Source organism: Desmodus rotundus, chromosome 9 (assembly GCF_022682495.2).
Source record: "Desmodus rotundus isolate HL8 chromosome 9, HLdesRot8A.1, whole genome shotgun sequence".
In the NCBI taxonomy this organism is placed as follows: domain Eukaryota; kingdom Metazoa; phylum Chordata; class Mammalia; order Chiroptera; family Phyllostomidae; genus Desmodus; species Desmodus rotundus.
In genome coordinates, this window is record NC_071395.1 from 2,227,536 (window position 1) to 2,246,219 (window position 18,684).

General features: G+C 57.3%; 1 protein-coding gene and 1 long non-coding RNA gene across 4 annotated transcripts in view; one reads left to right on the forward strand and one right to left on the reverse strand.

The window, feature by feature from the left end:
* The first annotated feature begins 1,385 nt into the window (after window positions 1-1,385).
* The window catches only part of LOC123480625 (uncharacterized), a 140,105-nt gene continuing 122,806 nt past the window's right edge, over window positions 1,386-18,684 (forward strand). For 2 of the 3 annotated variants that reach the window (XR_006656710.3, XR_006656711.3), the window contains exon 1: window positions 1,386-2,779. This is a non-coding gene — a long non-coding RNA (uncharacterized lncRNA). Of the gene's footprint in view, window positions 2,780-6,753; window positions 7,045-18,684 lie in introns of all 3 variants that reach the window. The other variant, XR_006656712.3, reaches the window with a different exon arrangement.
* On the reverse strand, window positions 11,634-14,933 carry FABP2 (fatty acid binding protein 2). Its single transcript, XM_024568576.4, has 4 exons — window positions 14,626-14,933; window positions 13,337-13,509; window positions 12,355-12,462; window positions 11,634-11,955 (listed from the first exon to the last, which is right to left on the reverse strand). The coding sequence occupies exons 1-4, from the start codon at window positions 14,690-14,692 to the stop codon at window positions 11,905-11,907; spliced, it is 399 nt and encodes a 132-aa protein (XP_024424344.1). The 5' UTR covers window positions 14,693-14,933; the 3' UTR covers window positions 11,634-11,904.

Here is an 18,684-nt window from a genome sequence, read left to right on the forward strand (position 1 = left end):
CTAAACCTTTCTGTATAAATATTTTAATTAAGCTTCTGTAGAGCCATCAGATGCTTGAAAAGTTTTAAAACATGAATCAGAGTCTGGTTTTAAGAACTTAGCTATGAATCATTCATTACCCATTTAATAGAGTCCCCGAACGAGTAACGAATGTGTAAGACAAGAGGAAGGTCCCTTAGAGTTTGAAATTCTGTTGCACAATCCTGTCTTCTTCGTTCAAGAAGTGTAGTCATTTTCAGAATCCAGTCCAGGACCCAACATCTTAATGTGGATGTCAGGCAATCCATCTGAAAAAAATAAGTATTTGTCAACAGTGTTTCCTTTTTTCCATAATAATACTTCATACCAACTTCTGAAATCGCCTGTCTTAGTCACTTGCCTAATGACAGACATACTGATAAGAGCAAAAAATAGCCTGAACTATTAATCGAAAGCCTTGTGTTTTCTACCCAGAGCAGAAAATTCAGGTAATTAAAGAAAAAACAACCCCCCCCCCCACTATATTTGAGGTATCTCTACAAAAACGAGTGGAGGTAGAGAAGCGTGGAGGTAGAGAAGCGTGGAAACTCCCTTTACAAATACCCAAGTCTTCCATTCGGCCCACTCACCCCTCTACCTCCTAACCTGGCACGGATCCAAGAAGTCAGACAAAGGGGCTCTCAGGAGCTTATACTCAAATCTGTGCCAAGACTTGGGCAAAGGTGGGGAGAGAGGACGCAACTGCGCATCAAGAGTGCCAGTTCGCAGGAGTGATCCATTCCAAAGCCCAAGGAGCCTTTTCCTGTCTAATGAGCCGAGAGCTTTTCTTCCACAGGCTCCTCCGTGGCTCCCTGCCTCTCTCCCCACTTGTCCCCACCTGTCCCCTAGTTTGCCCGGGCCCGGCGTCCCTCAGGCTGCCTCCTGAGGCCCTGGCTCTTTTCTGCTGCGAGAACTGTCTCGAGTGCGTGGCAATGAGAGCGGGGAGCACGGATTTGCGAGTGGAACGTACAGAGCTGCGCGATGAGTACGCTGCTGTTCGGGGCGGGTGGGTAGGTGCAAACGGGGAGTCCGCGCCCCAGGTTTAAGCTACGTCCACTGAAATGGCAACCCTGGGAAATCACAGCTGGAGCCTGAGACACCTGCGGATAAGTTACTGCAGTCCTCGCTACCTGGCTACCCGGGTCCCCCGTGGTAATGACAAAAGCTCCAAGAGGCTAGTCACCTGTCTGTCTCCGGGCAGCGAGGAGCACAAACCCGGCTGTCCCATTCCAAAACATCCGACAGAGGCAGGAAGCCCGGCTTCCCGCACACCTGTTCCAGGAGCCCCGCCCAGGTGCCCGGGAAGCGCCTGCTCTGTGCAGCCCGGGTCCCCGCCGCCCCGCGCTCGCAGCTCTCACCACGGCCACAGGTACACGAACAGGAACAGCACCAGGTCCACCAGCACGAACAGCCAGAGGTCCAGCCAGTACGAGTGCTTGGGCAGCCGGTCCACCGCGGACTGAGGCCGCGCCTGGTGGTTCTGCTGCGGCCTCGCCGCGTCGCCCGGGTCTCGCCGCTCCCGGGGCCCGTCCGGGTCGCCTCCCGCCGCCGCGCGCCCGTCCATCGCGCACCCGCCGCGCCACAGGCCGGGCAGACTGAAACCTTGCAGGTCGTGCACTTCCGCCTTCCCGCAGCCTGAGAGCAGACCGGGGCCACCGCCTACGCATGCGCAGCGGCCAGCCCCGCCCCGGAAGTGGGATGAGCCCGCCAGGCGCGCAGACACCGCCTCCTGCCCCGTCTCCGCGACAGCCGGCGCGCAGCTCCACGGGCGGGGCGGCCGGCACCCACAGCCGAAAAGCCGGGCCCGCCCCTCCGCCTGCGGCCTCCAGTCGGAAAGCTGGCCTCTCAGGTTTCTCTGGAAGAAGTACTCTGGCGGGACCGGAAGTCACCATCTCTCCCTTTCCGGCGGGGACGGCTTCACCCTTCACGCCCCGGGCGCCTCTCCTTCCAGGTCCCGAGTTCCCCTAGCATCGTTGTGCCAGGGTGTCAGAAGGCTGGGTCTTGTACCTTCCCTGGCATGTTACACTTGTTTTGGGATTTAATAATGAGGTGCCAGTCATCCTAGCCGGCGCGAGCTTCTAAGGAGCAGAGGACAGAATTTTGCACATTCCTCGTGGGCATGAACTTAAGAGTAATCCCGGGGTCTGCAGTGTGACCCCAGCAAGGTCAGAGTGTGTCCAGAAAGACAGTGCGTGGCGAGCAAAAACCTCTCTTCCCTGTGTGGTTCCCCAGAGTTAAAGCAGCATTACACAGTTTAACTGAAGAGCATACAAGTTTATTCACCTTTTACGTGCACAGGAGAACCGAGACCTGGAGAGGTGACCAGAGCAGAGAGCTTTTATACCTTTTACATGATGAGCAAAGGAGACCCAGGGCTTCCTGTGGTGGTAAATTGTGGAAGGAGATAAGGGTTTGTCTCACAAGGTTGGCTTGGGACGATTTCTCATCCTGATGCCTCATCCCTGCTGATGGAAACGTTTCCCTTCCGCCTGGTCCAGGAGGGCACCTTAATCTCTTCGTTTCAGGAAAGAAAAGAGAGGTCGGTGGGCCCTCCGTGCACCTGCTGTTTCTCAAATTGCACTGAACTCAGAACAGTCAACCTGCCGGAGTGGCATCGTTTGGGGTGAAATGCTCTGAACTGCATTCCCCCTGTCTGAAGCTTCCCGGGACAGGATGCTTCCCATTATAGCTGAACTGGTTAGTGGCCCAGCGGCAAGGGATCTGCAAAGGCGTATCTGCAAAGACACAGACTAGACTGAGGGTGAGTAAACAACACCACAGATCCGAGCCCATTTACGTACATCCCATTAAAACCGTCTGCCACCCGGGGGACAGGTCAGTGCCGCTGAATGGCCGAGGCTCATTTGTCGGGTAGAGAGTGTTGATCTTGTCCATCACAGGGTGCTGGCGAGCGGCTCTTGGTCCCAAGGATGTCACGCGCCTCCCTGTGGGGCTGTCCCTGGTCCAGGCGAGGGGCTTCGGGCTGCGCTGTCCCCTTCTGAGCGATCGCAGTGGTGACAGACTCTCCGTCTGTCACTCTGGAAAGATCTGGAACTGCTTTCCCAGCTGACACACCCCGAAGCCTGGGAAAAGGGTCTCGATCCCGAAAAGACCTGAGCGTGGCGATGCACACGCCACTTTTCTGTAACGTCTCCCTTGTGTGTGTGGCTCCACTTTAAGAACAAAGGAGCCCAGGTGTGTAATTTGGCTGGCGTGTAAGGCGGAGCACCTGGTGACAGCGGGTGTCGGGAATCTGAGCCCACACCGTCCTCGCTATGCTGGTGGGAACGCTTTACATGCCTTGTTATCGCGTGCGATGAAAAGACCGGTGTTGTTCATGGATAAGATCAGAAAGGCGCTTGTGTGTGACCCGGCAGGTTGGGGGTGGTGAGTCTTGTCACCCGCCGTGTTGGCCTCTGCAGGTCCCCACCCTCCGTGTACTGCTGTCAGTCTGTGGGAGCGGAACAGGCTGTGAAACGCCTGACGTGAACGAGGCCTGCAGGCAGGCCTCAGTGGCTGTAAGGCTTGGTTTTGTTACCTGGCCAGCCCAGTCCAGGTGTTTGGTCTACCCTTAGGTAATGTTTGGTCTTTGGCAGCTAATTAGGGGAGCCACTGAGCTATGCAAGGTTGCACAGGGGTGGCATGTGAGCCCATGTAATGTCTCATGATTTGGCAAGTGTCCCCTCCCTAAGAGTCTGTGCTGAGACCACCTGTGACCCCCACGAGAGGCGGGAGGGCGCTACCTGTGGAATCAAACCATACAGTGGGGTTGCCTTACTGTCCTGGCTGGCCCCCCAGGACAGGCCCAGTGCCACGCCTGTTTCCAGTGCGAAGGGAAAGTTCTCTTCTGATGTCTGTGCTGAGCAGGCCCAGCCCTTGAGCTTCTGTGTCCAGTCAACTCACCAAAAGGAGAAGAGTGATGTTGTTTTCTTGGTCGTAGATCCATTTTCTGGAGGTGGCCCACCAGGCGCTCCACTGGCAGCAGCAAAAATTAGGTGTTTTCGTTCCGGCCAACTGTCTGGATGTGACACAGCCAGCAGTCAGAGCGGTCAGCTCCCGTGGCCCGGGCGTGGGGGGCTGGTGTGAGGGTGTCCCGGCTGTGCTTGGCCTGTTGAGAAGGCAGTGCAAGGTCAAGTGCCTAAGAGTGGCACACTGTTTGAGGGGGGCCCACGGAGGGACCAGAGGGAAGTGGGGGAGACGGGCCAGCAAGCTCCGGGCAGCCTTGTAATAAATGGCTAAAGGAAGGGGGGGCTTTGTTAAGAGGAGGGTTTTCCCCCTTCTTTCCCTCAGGGAATACGGAGACCCAACAGGGGGAGGATGTAGGTGCAAGCGAAGTTTCTCGCTCCATGGTCTTGGGAAAAGCTGTCTCCTTCGTCAGTGTGTCCACCTCCAGGGCCTGGGGAGTGGCCCGGGGATCCTCGCCTTGCTGAGGTCGCCCTGGGATGGCCTGCCCGCCGTCCTGGGAGTGGCGACCGGGTTCTCACCCGGGGTGGCTCGCCTGAACCCAGAGTGGTTTGTTCCTCACTTTGATGGCAGTGTTGGTGGTGAGCACCTCACAAGGGCCTTCTCAGCAAGGCGGTGCGTGCTTTCTCCCAACAAGCCCGGGGCACGTCCCTGCACCCAGCGGGCCAGCACCACAGCGCGGGTGGAGAAGGCCAGGTGGGACTGGCCGTGCGCAAGCTGATGCCCCTCCCCCCATCATGGACCTCAGCTGGGAGAGCTCGCTCTTGTTTATTTCACATTTCAGGGTGTCGTGGAAGATTTTATTTTAAAATAAGGCATTTTGCTGCTTTCTAAAGTTCAAAACCACTCAGTAGGGCAAAGGTTACTAAATGGGAAGGCAGGCGTCGATGGCAGACGTGGAAACCCACAGCCTTGAGATATCTTTATGCCCATCGACAGAGCAGACCCCGGTTTCCGCCTCATTGAGGGTGTTGCAAGGACAGTCGCGGAGGGCGGAGACCGCAGGTGAGTCAGCACGGGGCATGAGATTACCTAAGAGGCTGCCCCAGGTGCAGGTGCCGGTATTCAGGCCCTGAATAACAGTGTGACTAAGGGGACGGCAGTGGGCAGCTGCCACCGGTAAAACACTCACCCGAACCAGACTCGGCAGGAGCTGAGGAAGGCCAGCCGCGGCCAGCCCCGGGAGATGGGGCCGCAGACCCTTTTAGTCTGTGCTTGTCCACATTTTCCAAACCCTCAACAAAAATACGTGACTTGGGAGTTGGGAAGGAAGGAAGAGTTTTGAAAACAAGGTAGGAAATAAAGGAGGAGGCCTGCCTGGAGCACCAGGCACGAGGCTTGTGCTGTGGGGTTGCGGTGGTCACCCACGGTGCCTTCAGTCTGCCTTTCGAGGGCCCTGCGGTCCCCAGGAGGCCCCGCTTCCCTTTCATGACTGTGGGCGTCTGACTGGACGCAGGGGGACGGTGTGTCCAAAGGAGACCTGTGTTCACTGGGGCGGCTGGGCAGCTCCACGCCATGTCCCTCCACAGAAACATGGAGAAACGAGCAGAAACTGCCCGAAAGCAGGTGATCAGAGGCCTCCAGCACCTGGGCCACCCTGAGTCGGAGTCTGTGAAGGAGACGTGGACAGAACTGACCGGAGAAATAGACAGTTCTACAGTGAGAGCGGAAAATCCCAAGGCCCGTCTGCAGGGGCCAGGAAGAAGACAGAGGACTGGGACAGCACCGTGAGCCGGCAGGCCTACCCGCCGAAGAGCGCACCCACTGCCCACTGGCAGCGGGGGGCTCAGTATGGAGGGCATTGACATTGAAATCAGGACGAGTGGGTCTATGACGTTTCAGCATTGCCACCGCCCGAACCAGCCCTGCACAGGTTCCCACATGCGGTAGGCAGGGGCTGTGCTCGTGGGTCCTGCTGCCCCGTCCTGTGCCTCTGCCCACCGGCCCGGGCCCAGCGAGTGTGCTGGCAGAGTGTGGCTCACCAGTGTGGCTGTGGGGCCTTTCTGCCCACCCTGTGCCAGGCAGCTGCGCCAGCTCCTCTCCTCCCAGAGTCCTGTTGAGACGTGCCCAGGGTGGCTCATTCCCTCACGCCTGCAGCTTCCTGCTGCTCAGACGCCACCACCACCACCCAGCTACTTCCCTGAGCGCCCTGGGGGCTTTGTGCCCATGGTGTCCTCCCGGCACACTGTGCGCCCCTCCGGGCTCTGTTTCCTCCGCAGTGCTGTGCTGTCGAAGGTGCTCCTGTCTCTTTCCGTGTGCTGTCCGCGGGCCCTCTGTGAGGCTGGGGTGCCATCTCCTTTGCTCTAGTGTCTCTACCATGCGGGTCAGCGACCACACGTAGTAACTGTTCAATTAATGTTTGCTGGATGATAGTTTGAAAGAAATTTCAAAATACATGATCATGTCAAATAAAATCGAATCTGGACTCCAGAACATACAGTCTAGAACGAGACAGCGGGGGTTCAAATCCCGGCCCAGCCACTCACTGGCTGTGGGCACTGGCCAAGGTACATGCCCGCTCTTGCCCTTCCCCGTCTGCTCCGCGAGGGTCGGAGCATCAGTCCTCAGTGTGTGGGCTGTGAGGGCCGGCATGCGCGGACCCCTAGGAAGCACTCTGAGCGCCCTCTGGCACCGTGTACATGCCATGTGAGGACGTGGGAGTTGCACTGAACTCCAGGAGTCAGTGCTGTGCTTTGTGCACGAAACATTCGTTTACTTATGGGTCACAGTTTTCTTCTTGCGTTTGGGAGCCAATTTTTTGTATTGTGGAAGTTTTGCAGGTCCTGGGACCACACGGGTGCAAAGAGTCTCCAGTGTGTGTTAGGCCTCCTGGAGTCCAGGCCAGGCCCCGAGACCGGCGTGTTGGGAAGAAGAGGCCAATGGAAGCAAACCGACCACGCTGCGTGCATCTGCGAGGGTGCCCTCCTTCTCTGTCGTGCCCCCGCCCTCCACCCCGGGTTTCTGCCGGCTCAGCGTCAGACCGCCACCTCCAGCCCCTAGCCCAGGCTGGATCCACAGCTCCACGGGGACACACAGCTTTGCCTCGCCCACCACTGACTTGAGGTCAGCCCTTGGGGAGCATCTGGCTCAGCACAGGGTGGCCGGTGCGGTAGGGCACAGCGGGGCCGAGCTGGCGCGGGGGCGGGGCTGGCTTGCTGGGGTGCAGGCTCCCGCAGGCCCCGTGGATCCATTCAACTACAGTGATCAACCTGCGCTATGTGTGCGTCTGAGGGGCGCGGGGTGTACAGACCGAAGACCGGCTGTGCCCTCAGCGCGCTCACAGCCTAAGGCGGGCAGGTGAGCAGGCCGAGCGCTCCCTGCGGTGCAGCGTGAGGTTGGCGAGCTCACTGCGCTGGGGGCTGGGGCGGGAAGTCAAGTGCCGGCCTCGCTCAGGCCGTTCTGTTCTCAGGGTGTGTTGAAGCGAAGACGTCTGGGTCACGTTTGTTGACTTTGATAGCCTTTGTTCTCTTGCTCTCTTGTTTAAAAAGTCCCCTAGAGCAAAGTCGAGAAATGGCAGTAGACATACACTCTTTCCCTAAAGCCCTTTCGGTTCGCTTCTTTTCGAGCTGCGGGAGAGCTCTGCTCGTGGGCGCTCAGGTACTTTCCCTGGCGAGTGTGGTCCTGTGCTCTGCGGACGTGGCCTTGGGACTGGGCGGAGACCCGGGAGAGCTTCCGTGCCCGCCCTGGATTTCCGCCACCTGTGGCCTCTCCCTCCACAAGGCCCTGCCCACTGACCGTGGACCCGGGTTGGGGCCCCTCTTCTCTTCCTGGGGGTGCAGGGACCCTTCACCCTCAAGGCGTCCGCTGTGGGCGTGCAGGAGGCTGGGAGGAGCCCTCTGCGTACTCTGACTGACTCGCTCCGCACCCCCGACAGTTTTCCTCCTCTGCCACTGACTGTGTCACTTGCTGTCACTCTCCAGTGACGGCTCCTCCGGCCGGTAGCCTGAGGGCGGTCCCTGGGCCTGCTGTCCTGGGTGGACGCCACCCTGCGTGTCAGCACCCGCTGAAGGGGGTGCTGCCGCTGTCTGTGTTCCAGGTCAGACCCCAGACGAACCCAAGACCTTGAGTCTCTTTGATGACTTTCTTAATGACCTGGGCCCCTTCCCAGGGGTGTCCAGCAGGGGTCACTTGAGCGTGGCCCACAGCGAGTGAATAGGGGAGCCGCTGTGGGGTGGTTTGGGAGGACAGAAGGGGGACTTTGTGTCACTGCCATTTAGTTTGGGAGCTGGGACTGAGGGGCCTTGGGTGAGGAGGTCACACTGCAGCACACAGCTCTGCCAGACTCTGGGGCGCCGCCCATGGGGCTGCACCTGCCTCAGAGGCCTTGGACGTGCTCATGGGCCGGGCCAGCAGGTGGCAGCCGAGGGCAGACGCATTTCCTGACTGTCCAGAGTGACTGTCTCTGACCTTCCCACCCTGGTGCCCACAGACCGCAGGTAGCCACGCCCCCACCCCTGCCACCTCTCTGCAGGTGCCCAGGGCATCTTGCTGCCAGTCTCTGGTTGCTCACGGGAAATTAGCTTCTATACTTCGTCACAGCTGGCTCACAGGGACAGGACTGGCTTCGAGCTTGCAGGGCCCCGCCGAGAACTTCGGTGCAGCGACGGCACTGTGTTCGACCGGCACAGCGCAGAGCCAGCTGCGCTGAGGAGTCGGAAGACGGCTCCTGCCCCCACCCTTTGTCACCGCGGCACTTTCTGCTGGTGGGGGGTCACTGAGTGTTGTCCAGAGGTCGTAGACTCTGAGCCCCGGAAGGGAGTAGAGAGGCCACCTGGTCCCGTTGCCTCATTTGCAGCAGTGCTGAACTGAATTCCAAAGAGACACAGTGGCTTGCCCGAAGTCCCCAGCTGGTGGATTCCCAGGCCACACGGGAGCTGAGTTCTCACGACCACAGGGCTCAGCGAGCGCGTGTTCACAGAAGGCTTCCTGGCATTCAGACAGACCGTGCTCGGCTTTCTCTGCGAGAGAAGGGCACAGGTGGGGGTCACTCGGTTTATTGAGTGTGGGCTTCATGCCGGGCATCCTGCTGGGTGTTCTGTCTGCAACACCTCCATCGACACAGCCTCGGAAGATCATCGCCATTGTCCCTATTTCCCGAGGGAGGACGGCAGAGGCTCAGCCCTTGAATTCGGGGTAGCAGGTGGGAGTGTGTGTGACCCCCCTGCCCGATCTGTTTTGCTCACTGTCCCCACGGGCCGGGAGGGCTGAGTCCGCCTGCATTTCCCAGACTTTGTGCTCGTTTCCAGTCATTCCAGGGGGCCTGGGGACTCTGACCAGGTGCTCCTTGTGTGCTGTGTCTCTCCTCCTGCTCCTGCCCTTGGGCTTTGCTCCAGGCTGCTTCCTCTTTGGAACGTTCCTCCCCCAGACACTGCAGACTGCAGGGATGTCAGACAGGGGCCGAGGGATCTGACCACGTGCGTCTGCCGGCCACCATGAGGGCCCTTGTTGGCCCCCAAGTGGACTGGGAGACAGGCAGTGCTCCGTGCAGAGGAGGCCGTGATCTCAGGCCGACGTTTAAGGGTCTCCCTGGCTGCTGTGTTGAAAAGAGGCTAAGGCTGGGGTAGGGGGCGTAGAAGGTGGGAGTCATTCCAGGAATCCGGGGAGAGATGGTGGTGACTCAGAACAAGGTCACAGCGAGGAAGGGGTGGGGTGCACTTGGCTTCTGGAGTTATATCCATATGTATTATATTTTTAAGTTTTGGTTATGAAAAAATCTCAGGTACGAAAGCGGGGAGAAAAGTTAATGAATTGTCACCTACTTGGTACCCAGCGGACCGGTCATGTGTCGGCACTTTCCAAGGGCGACGGCAGTGGTCATCTGTGACCAGTCTTGCCTCTTCTGTACCTCCCTCTGTCCCGCCCAGGTGGGGGGGGAGCATCTTAAAGCGTGTCCCAGACACCACGTTCCTCGTGTGTCTCCGCGCTTTCAACCCCGGAGAAACTAACTGCCCGTCGTCTACTCTCGGCCTGGGCTCTGCCTGCGCCTGGTGGCACACTTGTGACCTTCCTGCGCTGCCTCCCCACTCTGTCCCCTTCAGACCTTTTTCCTTCCTACCAACGACTGTGCAGACTCTCCAAGGAGCAGTGCTCCTGGGTCCAGGCAGTGGGGGCGTCCCTTTGCCAGCGCTCATGAACTGGCCAGACTTTGTGAGGCCGGCTGCCCTGGTCAGCATCCTGCGCTGGTCAGCTGGGTCAGCCTGATGCCAAGGTCAGCTTCCCAAGGAGGGGTCACAGCAGTGGCAGCCACTCAGCAAGTGACAGTCTGCTCTCCGGCCCTAACACATAGTGGGAGTGTCACCCTGGAGCAGGTGCAGGCTGTGGAAACAGTGAGCCCATGGTGTGGCCAGAAACCAAGACGGGCCTGGGTCCTGGCAGGCCGCCGTCTTCCAGGCTCGTCAGCAGCACTGCTCTGGGGCGCCATGGGGGAGTTAGGGGGCGCTTTGTCTTAAGATGTTTTATTTGTAGCGGGTTGGGTAGCAGCATAGACCCTGCTATCCCGAACTGGGTGTCCAGGTCTGCGTTCAGCTCCTGTGCTCAGTCAGCCCCCAGACAGCGTCAGACAGGTGAGCAGACCAGTGTGCCACCCTTCCCCCCCACTTTCAGGTGCAGCCAGCACCTGCCTTCCCCGTTTCAAACACGCAGAAAAGTGAGGTTAGAGAGGTGGGCACCCTTCGAACCTTTACTTCTAAACAGGGCACGTGAAGATCTACGTGATGACTATTTCCGACGCAAAGTTTCCAGTGGCGTTACAAATGAACAGTGGGCCTAAGTTGTTGCTTTTGCAAAAGATTCTCTAATCTGCTCACTTACATCTCACACTCAGATCTCTCCCTCCGCATTCTAGCGAGTCCGCCACACACACACACACACACACACACACACACACACACACACACACACACACACACACACACACACACACACACACACGGCAGTCGGGACCGGGCACTCCTGGTCGCGGCGGGAGCTGGGCGAACGCTGGGACCTTCGTCTGTGTGAAGAGGCGCCCAGAGCAAAAGTTCATGGAGACAAAGTTGTAAAAAGCGACCCCTGCCCGCCCATTGCACCCCTGCTGCCACGCAGCTCCACATGAGACTCTGAGCAGAGGAGGAGGTTTCCGCCCCCGAGGAGGGGCTGGCGGTGGAGGGGACACGGTCGGGGTCTGAGGGCCAGAGCGCTGGAGCCCGCACTCTGCCTGGAGGCTCTGATCTGGGAGGACAGCAGGGGCTGGGGGAGTGGGAAGTTTGTGTGAGGTTGCTCAGCCGGGCCTGGGCGTCCCTGACAGGTGGGGACGGGCTGCAGGTCTCTGAGGGGCATGTCTTTTGGGTCCTCCCGTGCGGCCGCAGCGGGGCGTGGGGAGGACACGTTCCCACCCGAGACAGCGCCTGGGGCGGGGCTCATGCGGGGCTTATTTTCCATTCGCCTTTCTTGTCTCTGCATCTTCTGCTGGGATGTATAGTTTTTGTAATACTCTACTTGACAACTGAATATTTTTAAAGCCAGTGCAAGACTTGGAAGTCCCCCAATGTGGTCTACGTTTTTAGTTTCCCAGATGTGCGGAAAACCCCCCCAAACCTATCAATACACATGTTTGTGCCACGTCGTTTTTGTTTTTTGTTGTTTTTAAAGGAGAGACTACTTGTACAGCAATGTAGGGACAATATTTATTTGTCTGTTTTAAAATAGGTCACAAATTCTCTAGAACATCGATGAATGTACATCTTAGAGAATGTAAACTGAGTCCAGTCCTAATTAGCTTTCACTTCTTTTGCTTGGGCGGGACTGGAAATGTCAGTCAGTGGTCACCGCTGACAGAAGGACGAACCGGTCAGTAGCGTTGTGGTGGGTGCAGAGAGACCAGGGGCTCAGGGGCGACATGCGCCCCACGTCCGCTCACTCCGGGCTGAGCCCCCGGGACAGCGCTCACTCCTTCTTGAAGATCCTCTTGGCCTCGACTCCCTCGTACACGTAGGTCTGAAAGGTGTTAACAGGCAGGAGAGCTCAGCGGTAAGACTCAGGCTGAATTGAGAGAAGATTGGAGTAGGTTCATACAACATCTACCCTACAGCTTCGAAATGCGCTCGTAGTATTTTTTCTTGCACTCGGTAGTGACCTTTCATACAGGTGCAGAACACACCCATTAAAACACGTTCTGGTTTGCAGTCCCACCTTCAGTTAAAGTAGGCATCAGTGTATTTGACGTCCACTTCAGTAAATAGGCATCTGAAAAGATCTCTATTTTGTACATCAGAGGCTTTATGAGAAAAGTAATAGTCTATTTACTGAAGACATAGCTCAGCAACCACGGAAATAAAATTATGTTATGTAGTCATTCTGGGCTTGGAGGGTAGCTATGACCTTCTCACAGCTCACCTGGACCAGCTCACCGCCGACAACCTCCCGGACAGCGCGCAGCTCTTTCCCGTTGTCCACCCGTGCAAACTTTCCAACAAGTTTCCCTCCCTCAAGGTTCCAGGTCCCCTATTCGAGAATAACAAAGTAAGAAGAGAGCGTCTTTAGGGTCTGCATGTGTCAGGGACCGCGCTGAGCTGTGTAGGTGGGCCCCTCCCACCGGCAGGTGCCCCTGAGAAGTGGGGGTGGCACTTCCCATTGCACAGATGAGGGAGCAAGCCGGGAGGGGCCACGTGCAGCCCCAGGGCAGGGGCGGGGATGGGGCCAGGACCGACCCTGGCTGTGCACAGTCTCACTCAGGTGCGCCCCAAGTGTGGCACCAATGCGTGCTGGCTCAGACTTAGGTAATTGTTACAGCAATTTCTGAAAGGTCATAACTGATAAAATATTGAACAACTTAAGTGTCATTGCAAACATATAATTTAACTAGAAATATTCTGAGGACAAAAAAGTTTTTTAAAAAATCTTTTGAAACATAAAATCCCCTAAAATTTACTATCTTCAACATTCGAAGGTGCGACTTACCTGTAGGTTAGAGCCTCCCGTTTGGCCACTCACTCATTCACTGATTTCGTCAGTTATGCTCTTGTCTCGATTACATTTATTAAATGCCTGTTGTGGTTTAAGTTGGAGAACTGCACGTTTTTGTTGCTGTCAGCTACGCGAAGTTGAAAACACCAGGCTTTACTTTATGAATAGGTCTATACTCAGTCGCTGAACGGGCTTTTTTCTATTTTTTACTGTTCAGTGCAGGTTCCTTACAGATATGGATGAAAATGAAAGCATTTAAATGCTCTGCCAGCTTGTGAGATATATACTGTGGATAAACTCGTAAATGAAGGAGACCTACATTGGTTCGGCCACCCAGGGACAGAAAGCAGGGGCTGCTTTAGCAGCGCTGTGTGGGAAAGTCAGGCATGCACTGCTCGTAAAAAGTGCTTACCGTGAGTTCAGTTCCGTCCCCCAGGGTGTAATTAAAAGCAACGCCAAGATCAAACACGATTTCCGTGTTCCGGAAGGCGCTTGATTCTTTGACTGTGAATTTGTCCCCTTGTTGTGTGATCGTCAGCTTGAGGTTGTCGTGGGCTGCCAGCTTCCTCTTCACCACGCTGATGCCTGCAGGGGGCGACATCGGGTGCCGGGAGGTCAGAGCCGCAGCTCCAGCTCCGGGTTAGCTCCTTGTTCATATTTGGGGGGAGCAGGGGGCGCCCTGGGAGCGTGGCCTTGGCACGAGAGCATTCAGATTGCTTCTGTAGAAAAAGTTCAGGCTCCAACACAGGAAGAGCACTTCCAAAATTTAAGAAAAATTGAAGCATAAAATTATAGAATCTTAGAACTAAGTGATTTTGCCACAGTTATCAAAATTTTTGTTTCAGTGTCAAGTAAGCCAAATTCCAGATAGGACAAGTGAAGGTTAAAACTGTATGCATATATTTATTTATAAGGGTGTTCAACTTTAATTCTGCATGTGTGGTATTCTTTTTTTACTGCACCTTTGCCTTCCGTAATGGTTTTAGATTCCGAACTTCATAGTTCTCTTTGCCTTCTGTGGCATTTCTGTCACAAAAATGAGACAGTTCTCAATCTTTACATCAAGTTCATCATCGTAGAATGTGCAAATTCCACGTTTGCACTTAGAATCTCTGAACTGTAGGTTACAATGGAAGCAGATTTTTATTCTGTGGTAAGGACACAAAAGTTTTTGCCTGTCTTGTTCAGTGAGTGCGCTGCCAGAGAATTGGCACAGATACTGAAACCAGTTAAGTGAAAACCCCTTTAGAAACCACAGACTGTCACGAGACTGCTCCAAAAGGCTTTCATGTCAGAGGAGAGAACTCCGTCTCCTTATGCAGCACTGCGGCTTTCGACAGGATGCCTTCCCTCCCTTCATCACATGGTCTTTGCCTTTCCACCCCCTGGAATCCAGCCTTCTAGAGTCTGGAGTTACGGTGACACACCGCCGTTCCTTACTTTCTAACCAGAAACACCTGCCGGCTTTCCCGGATGGGGGCTCAGCCTGCCCTCCTGGATCTCCGCTGCTCCGGGGAGAGCGCCGGGGTCTTTTCTCTTCCTGGTGGGAGCAGGGAGGAGGCGGTTTCCCCACTGCACCCCAGCACACCGCCTGGGCCCTCGTGCCACAGCAGGGGCCCTGCCTCAGCCCCGGGGTGCAGAGGGGGTACAAAAATGCCTGCGGGAAGCAAAAGAGGGAACCACTAAAGATGAAGCACTTACCCATTTTTTCCATGAACTTGTCGTAGTTCTCATTCCGGTCTATCTTCCAAGTCCCGTCGAACACCATGGTCTGCGTGGAGTCGGCCTCTAGGAAGGAAGACTGAGACCCAGGGCCGTCCTTCGGGGGGAATTTATCCTGCTGCTTATCTTAGCCCCAACTTCGTGCTGTGATGTGGAAGTTCGAGGTTCAAGAGGTCACCTAAGTTCACAGAAGGCCAAGCGGGTTTTTCTTCCTACAGCCGAGTTCCTCTTCTGAAATTCAGCTGAATTGCAACCTGCTACGCACACGCTTTCTTGAACTACGATTTGTTTGCTTTAAGAATTAGAATGTGTGCTACAGTCTGATGATAGATTTTTTTTTCTGCTCACAAGTTCAGAGTGCACGCTTTGCTGGAGATAACGTAATTCGGAGCGTGTACCAAATACCACGTGGGAAGTGAGAGTGGTAATGGCCTTGCACTTTCGCAGAGGCAGCTGCTGTGCCAGCGAGGCTTTCCACTGAAACGCGGCTGCAAGCTCAGAGCCCGTGTGGCACCGAGACAGAGAGGCGCTCGTTTCTCTGAGGTGGCGCTGCCTGGTGTTTTGGGGTTGCTGGGGGTTTGGGGGAACAACCCGGGGCAGAGCACCACATGCAGGGCAGACTCAGTCTGGTTGTCTTTCGCTCCTGGGGGGCGATGGCCGCTGAGGAAAATTTCGGGAGGCAGCAGTGAGGCTGGGCGGCATGCGGACCCCACGAGGGAGCGTGAGGCGCAAACTGCTGCTGCGTGCACAGGACGTGGACGCCAGGCGTCGGCCGTGCGGTTCATGGGCACCACTCCTGGGTTCTGTGCGCACGGCCGGCCACGTGCAGACTCCGGGTGTGGGGGGACACGAGGGCCAGGAGGGTTGCAGCAGGGAGCTCAGCGTCTCTCCTGGCGCAGGCCTCTGGTGCCGGGCCGGAGGGTGGGGGGCGGGCGGAAAGCCGTGAGCCTGGCGCGCAGAGCGGAGTTGCGGTTACTAACCTGCCTGAACGAAAAGCCACGATTCTTGCGAGTGAGGCGACTAGAGAACCTGTTGTTACTGTTCCCTCAGTAGAGAAGCTCCCCGCCCTGCCCACGATTCCACTGGGGCCCAGAGCACAGGGAGGCGCCCGGCACATTTGAGGGGAACACGGGGTTCCCTTTCCCTGCGCCCGCCGGGCACATCCTTTCAGCGGGGCTGCCCCACCTTTTGTTCCCTGGAGGGGCGTCAGCCCCGAGGAGGGGGCTGACACCCACGAGTCCTGCCCCTCCAGGGACGCGGCTGCTGGTGCCCCTGCTCGCACCTGCAGCCTCGTGCAGTCTCCACTGCGTCCCCGGGGTGTGCACACACTGAAAGTCTTGCGGCCCCATCTCGTGCTCCCCGCGTGTTGTCCTGCTGTCCTGCTGTCCTGCTGTCCTCTGGTGCTCAGGCCCTGCGGCCCCTGAGAGGCCAGGCGAGCCGCCTTCCTTGCAGCGACCTCCCAAAGGTCTCAGGGAGCCCCTGAGAGACAAAAACCGCCGAGTCGCGGTAGCAGGGAGACACCAGTACCACCCCCAAGTCCGGAGACTCGTGTCTCAAGCCGCTGGGAAGGGACAGGTTCCGGAGATGACAGCAGCCCTTGTGCCCCCGTCAGACTCAGGGAAAGAAGTTCTGCAGTCGTCTGTGAACTTCCGTTTACGGGAAACCGCGCTTTCAGGCCTTCAACAGGATTCCTGAACCCTGCTTTTCAGGCCCAGGCCGGCCGACTTGTCCACGGGCTGGGGCGCTGGCGCGGGAGGGGCGTGGGGTCCGTGGAGGGGCACCGGGAGGTCCCAGCACAGCAGGGGCACAGGGCAGCCCTTTGGCTGCCCCTCGGTTTACCCAGCGCTGCATCTAGGCCTGGAGGCCTGTTAGGTCTTAGGGTCTGAACCTGGGAGGGCAGGTCAGGTTTCTTCCCCAAAGACTACAGAGCTGCGGGCAGTGGGGGGTGGGGGGGTCATCGCTGCCGTTCATTCACTCACAAGGAGAGGGCCGGCTCACAACCCGCTCTAGGGTCAGTCCAGTGACCCCTCCTCCTCCTGGCCTTTGTGACCTGGGTCTGTCCCCATGGGCCCCCGTGCCACACGGAGGGCGGGGTGTGCGTGGTGCCTACTCGCTCCCCACGGCCGCAGCCTGCATTTAAACCTTGTGTGTGCCTTGTGTTTCCTTTTAAGAAAACCTTTTCGCCTGAGCCCATTTGTACTGGGGCACCGCCTTCCAGCCCGTGCCCTCGTGTGGTCTGTCCTGTGCGCCGTTTGTCACTATCCCCGTCTGTGCCCATCCAGCTTGCTGTCTGCTGTCGATCACTGACAGCCGGGCCCACTGCCACCCATGCCCTGCCGTCGTCCCCGGCGACCTCGAAGTCCACGTGGGCGAGCTGCTTGTCACACTGGCCTCACAGTCGCTGACCCTCGTCCCCTCCATGTTTTGCTTGCCAACACCCTGGGCTGCAGACTGCGATCAGTCATCCCCACCGTCCTGCCTTCTGTCACAGGCCACAGGCCGCCCCCGGTCCCCAGGCCCCACCCTCTCCGTCCTTCTCTGTGTCCCCACCCGCGTTGGCGCCTGGCATGGAGAGAACTGCAGTCAGCTGTGGCCTCCCTGTCCTCCCACACTGGAGCCCGGCCTTTTCCCTTCTCCATGCGGTTCAGACGCTGCTCCAGTAAGGACACTCCCCCACTTTTCCCTGGGCTGAAGCTGTGCTCCCCCTTCCCACCCTGACCACTTCTCTGTCTGCACCCCTTCCTCCTCCGCCTGGAAACCCCTCCCTCACCCCGCGGACACCCACTCTGCCTTTGGGAAGCAGCAGAATGCCACTCTCCAAAAGCCAGCCTCGCCCGCCTCCACCTGCAGCCCGGGCTCACCTGTTTCCACCTGTGCTCCAGCAGCCGCATCGCAACCTTCGCTGCACACGTACTCTACCGATGCGAGCGGCTGGCCAACCTGCTTGTGTCTCCCAAGAGACTCCAGAGTTGAGGGCACGGAGTGTACACAGCATGGACCAGGCACACACGTGCTCCCTAATGAAAGCCATTGTTGCCCGTGTCTCTGTTCCAGGCACAGCGCTCAAGTGGCTACCAGGCTGCGTAACAGCGGACAGGGGCCCCGGCTTTCCACGCTGGTTCCAGGGGGTCGCCAGTGTGACGCCTGGGCCCTGCCTGCTGTGCCACCCAGTCGAGGCGCCTGTTCGCAGGCTTCCTGAGAGGAAGTTCGGTGCAGATTGTGGGCCCTGAAGCCGTCGGGCTGGCTGGACGTGACAGGGAGTCGTAGTGTGGGGGTGTTTTATACACACGTGAACAGTGGCCAGCTGTCTTAACGCTCCCTCATTTTATTAAGTATTCCTTTACATTGTTAAGAAAATTCAAAATCATAAGTGAAGGAGCAGTGAATGCACATAAGTTAGGAAATATTAAAAGGCATAAAGAAAAAAACTGAGGGCTCCTAGTCCTACCAACCGGCCGTGATTACTGTGATGTTTGTGGGCAGCTCTTCCAGGGTGCAGCCGGTGGGTGTTTGTATAGACTCATGCGACATGCGTTCCTATGTACGTGTGTGTGTGTACACACCGATGCATGCCGCACATACACCTTCATGCGGCACCGAGCACAGGAGGGGTTTGAAAGGCCCGCCTGCAACCTTGCCGAGAACACGGGGCCTGCACGTAGACTGGAGCAAAGCGGAGCCGCTGAGGACGCCCGGGCACAGGCAGGCGAGACCAGTGAGCCATGGGGGCCCCGTGAATGGCATCAGGGCGCAGCATTCTCTCTGCAGCCAGCTCATCTGCAGGGGAGAGGGACCTTTGAAACACAGATAAGGCCCCTAAGCCACCTCAGGGGACATTGACGTTTGCCCCCAAGCAGTGTGCTGCTCTCCTTCGCAATAGCAGCAGCAGCAGCGGTTCACTTTAAGTGGACTCAGTCTCTCTAACAACTTAATTGGCCCTCACTACCTCTCTGCTTATCTACTACCTTCATCTCTCTGTTCACCCTCCTCGACCCCAGGTGGAACAGGCCCAGGTAGGGAGTTTAACGACAATGCAAA

What these genes read in the sequence shown, in the direction of transcription:
- FABP2 (XM_024568576.4), bottom strand. Translation starts at nt 14,692, where the DNA reads ATGGTGTTCGACGGGACTTGGAAGATAGACCGGAATGAGAACTACGAC. An exon ending in CAAGTTCATGGAAAAAATGG is followed by an intron (nt 13,510 to 14,625) that starts GTAAGTGCTTCA and finishes CGCCCCCTGCAG; the next exon opens with GCATCAGCGTGGTGAAGAGG. An exon ending in GGGACGGAACTGAACTCACG is followed by an intron (nt 12,463 to 13,336) that starts GTAAGCACTTTT and finishes ATTCTCGAATAG; the next exon opens with GGGACCTGGAACCTTGAGGG.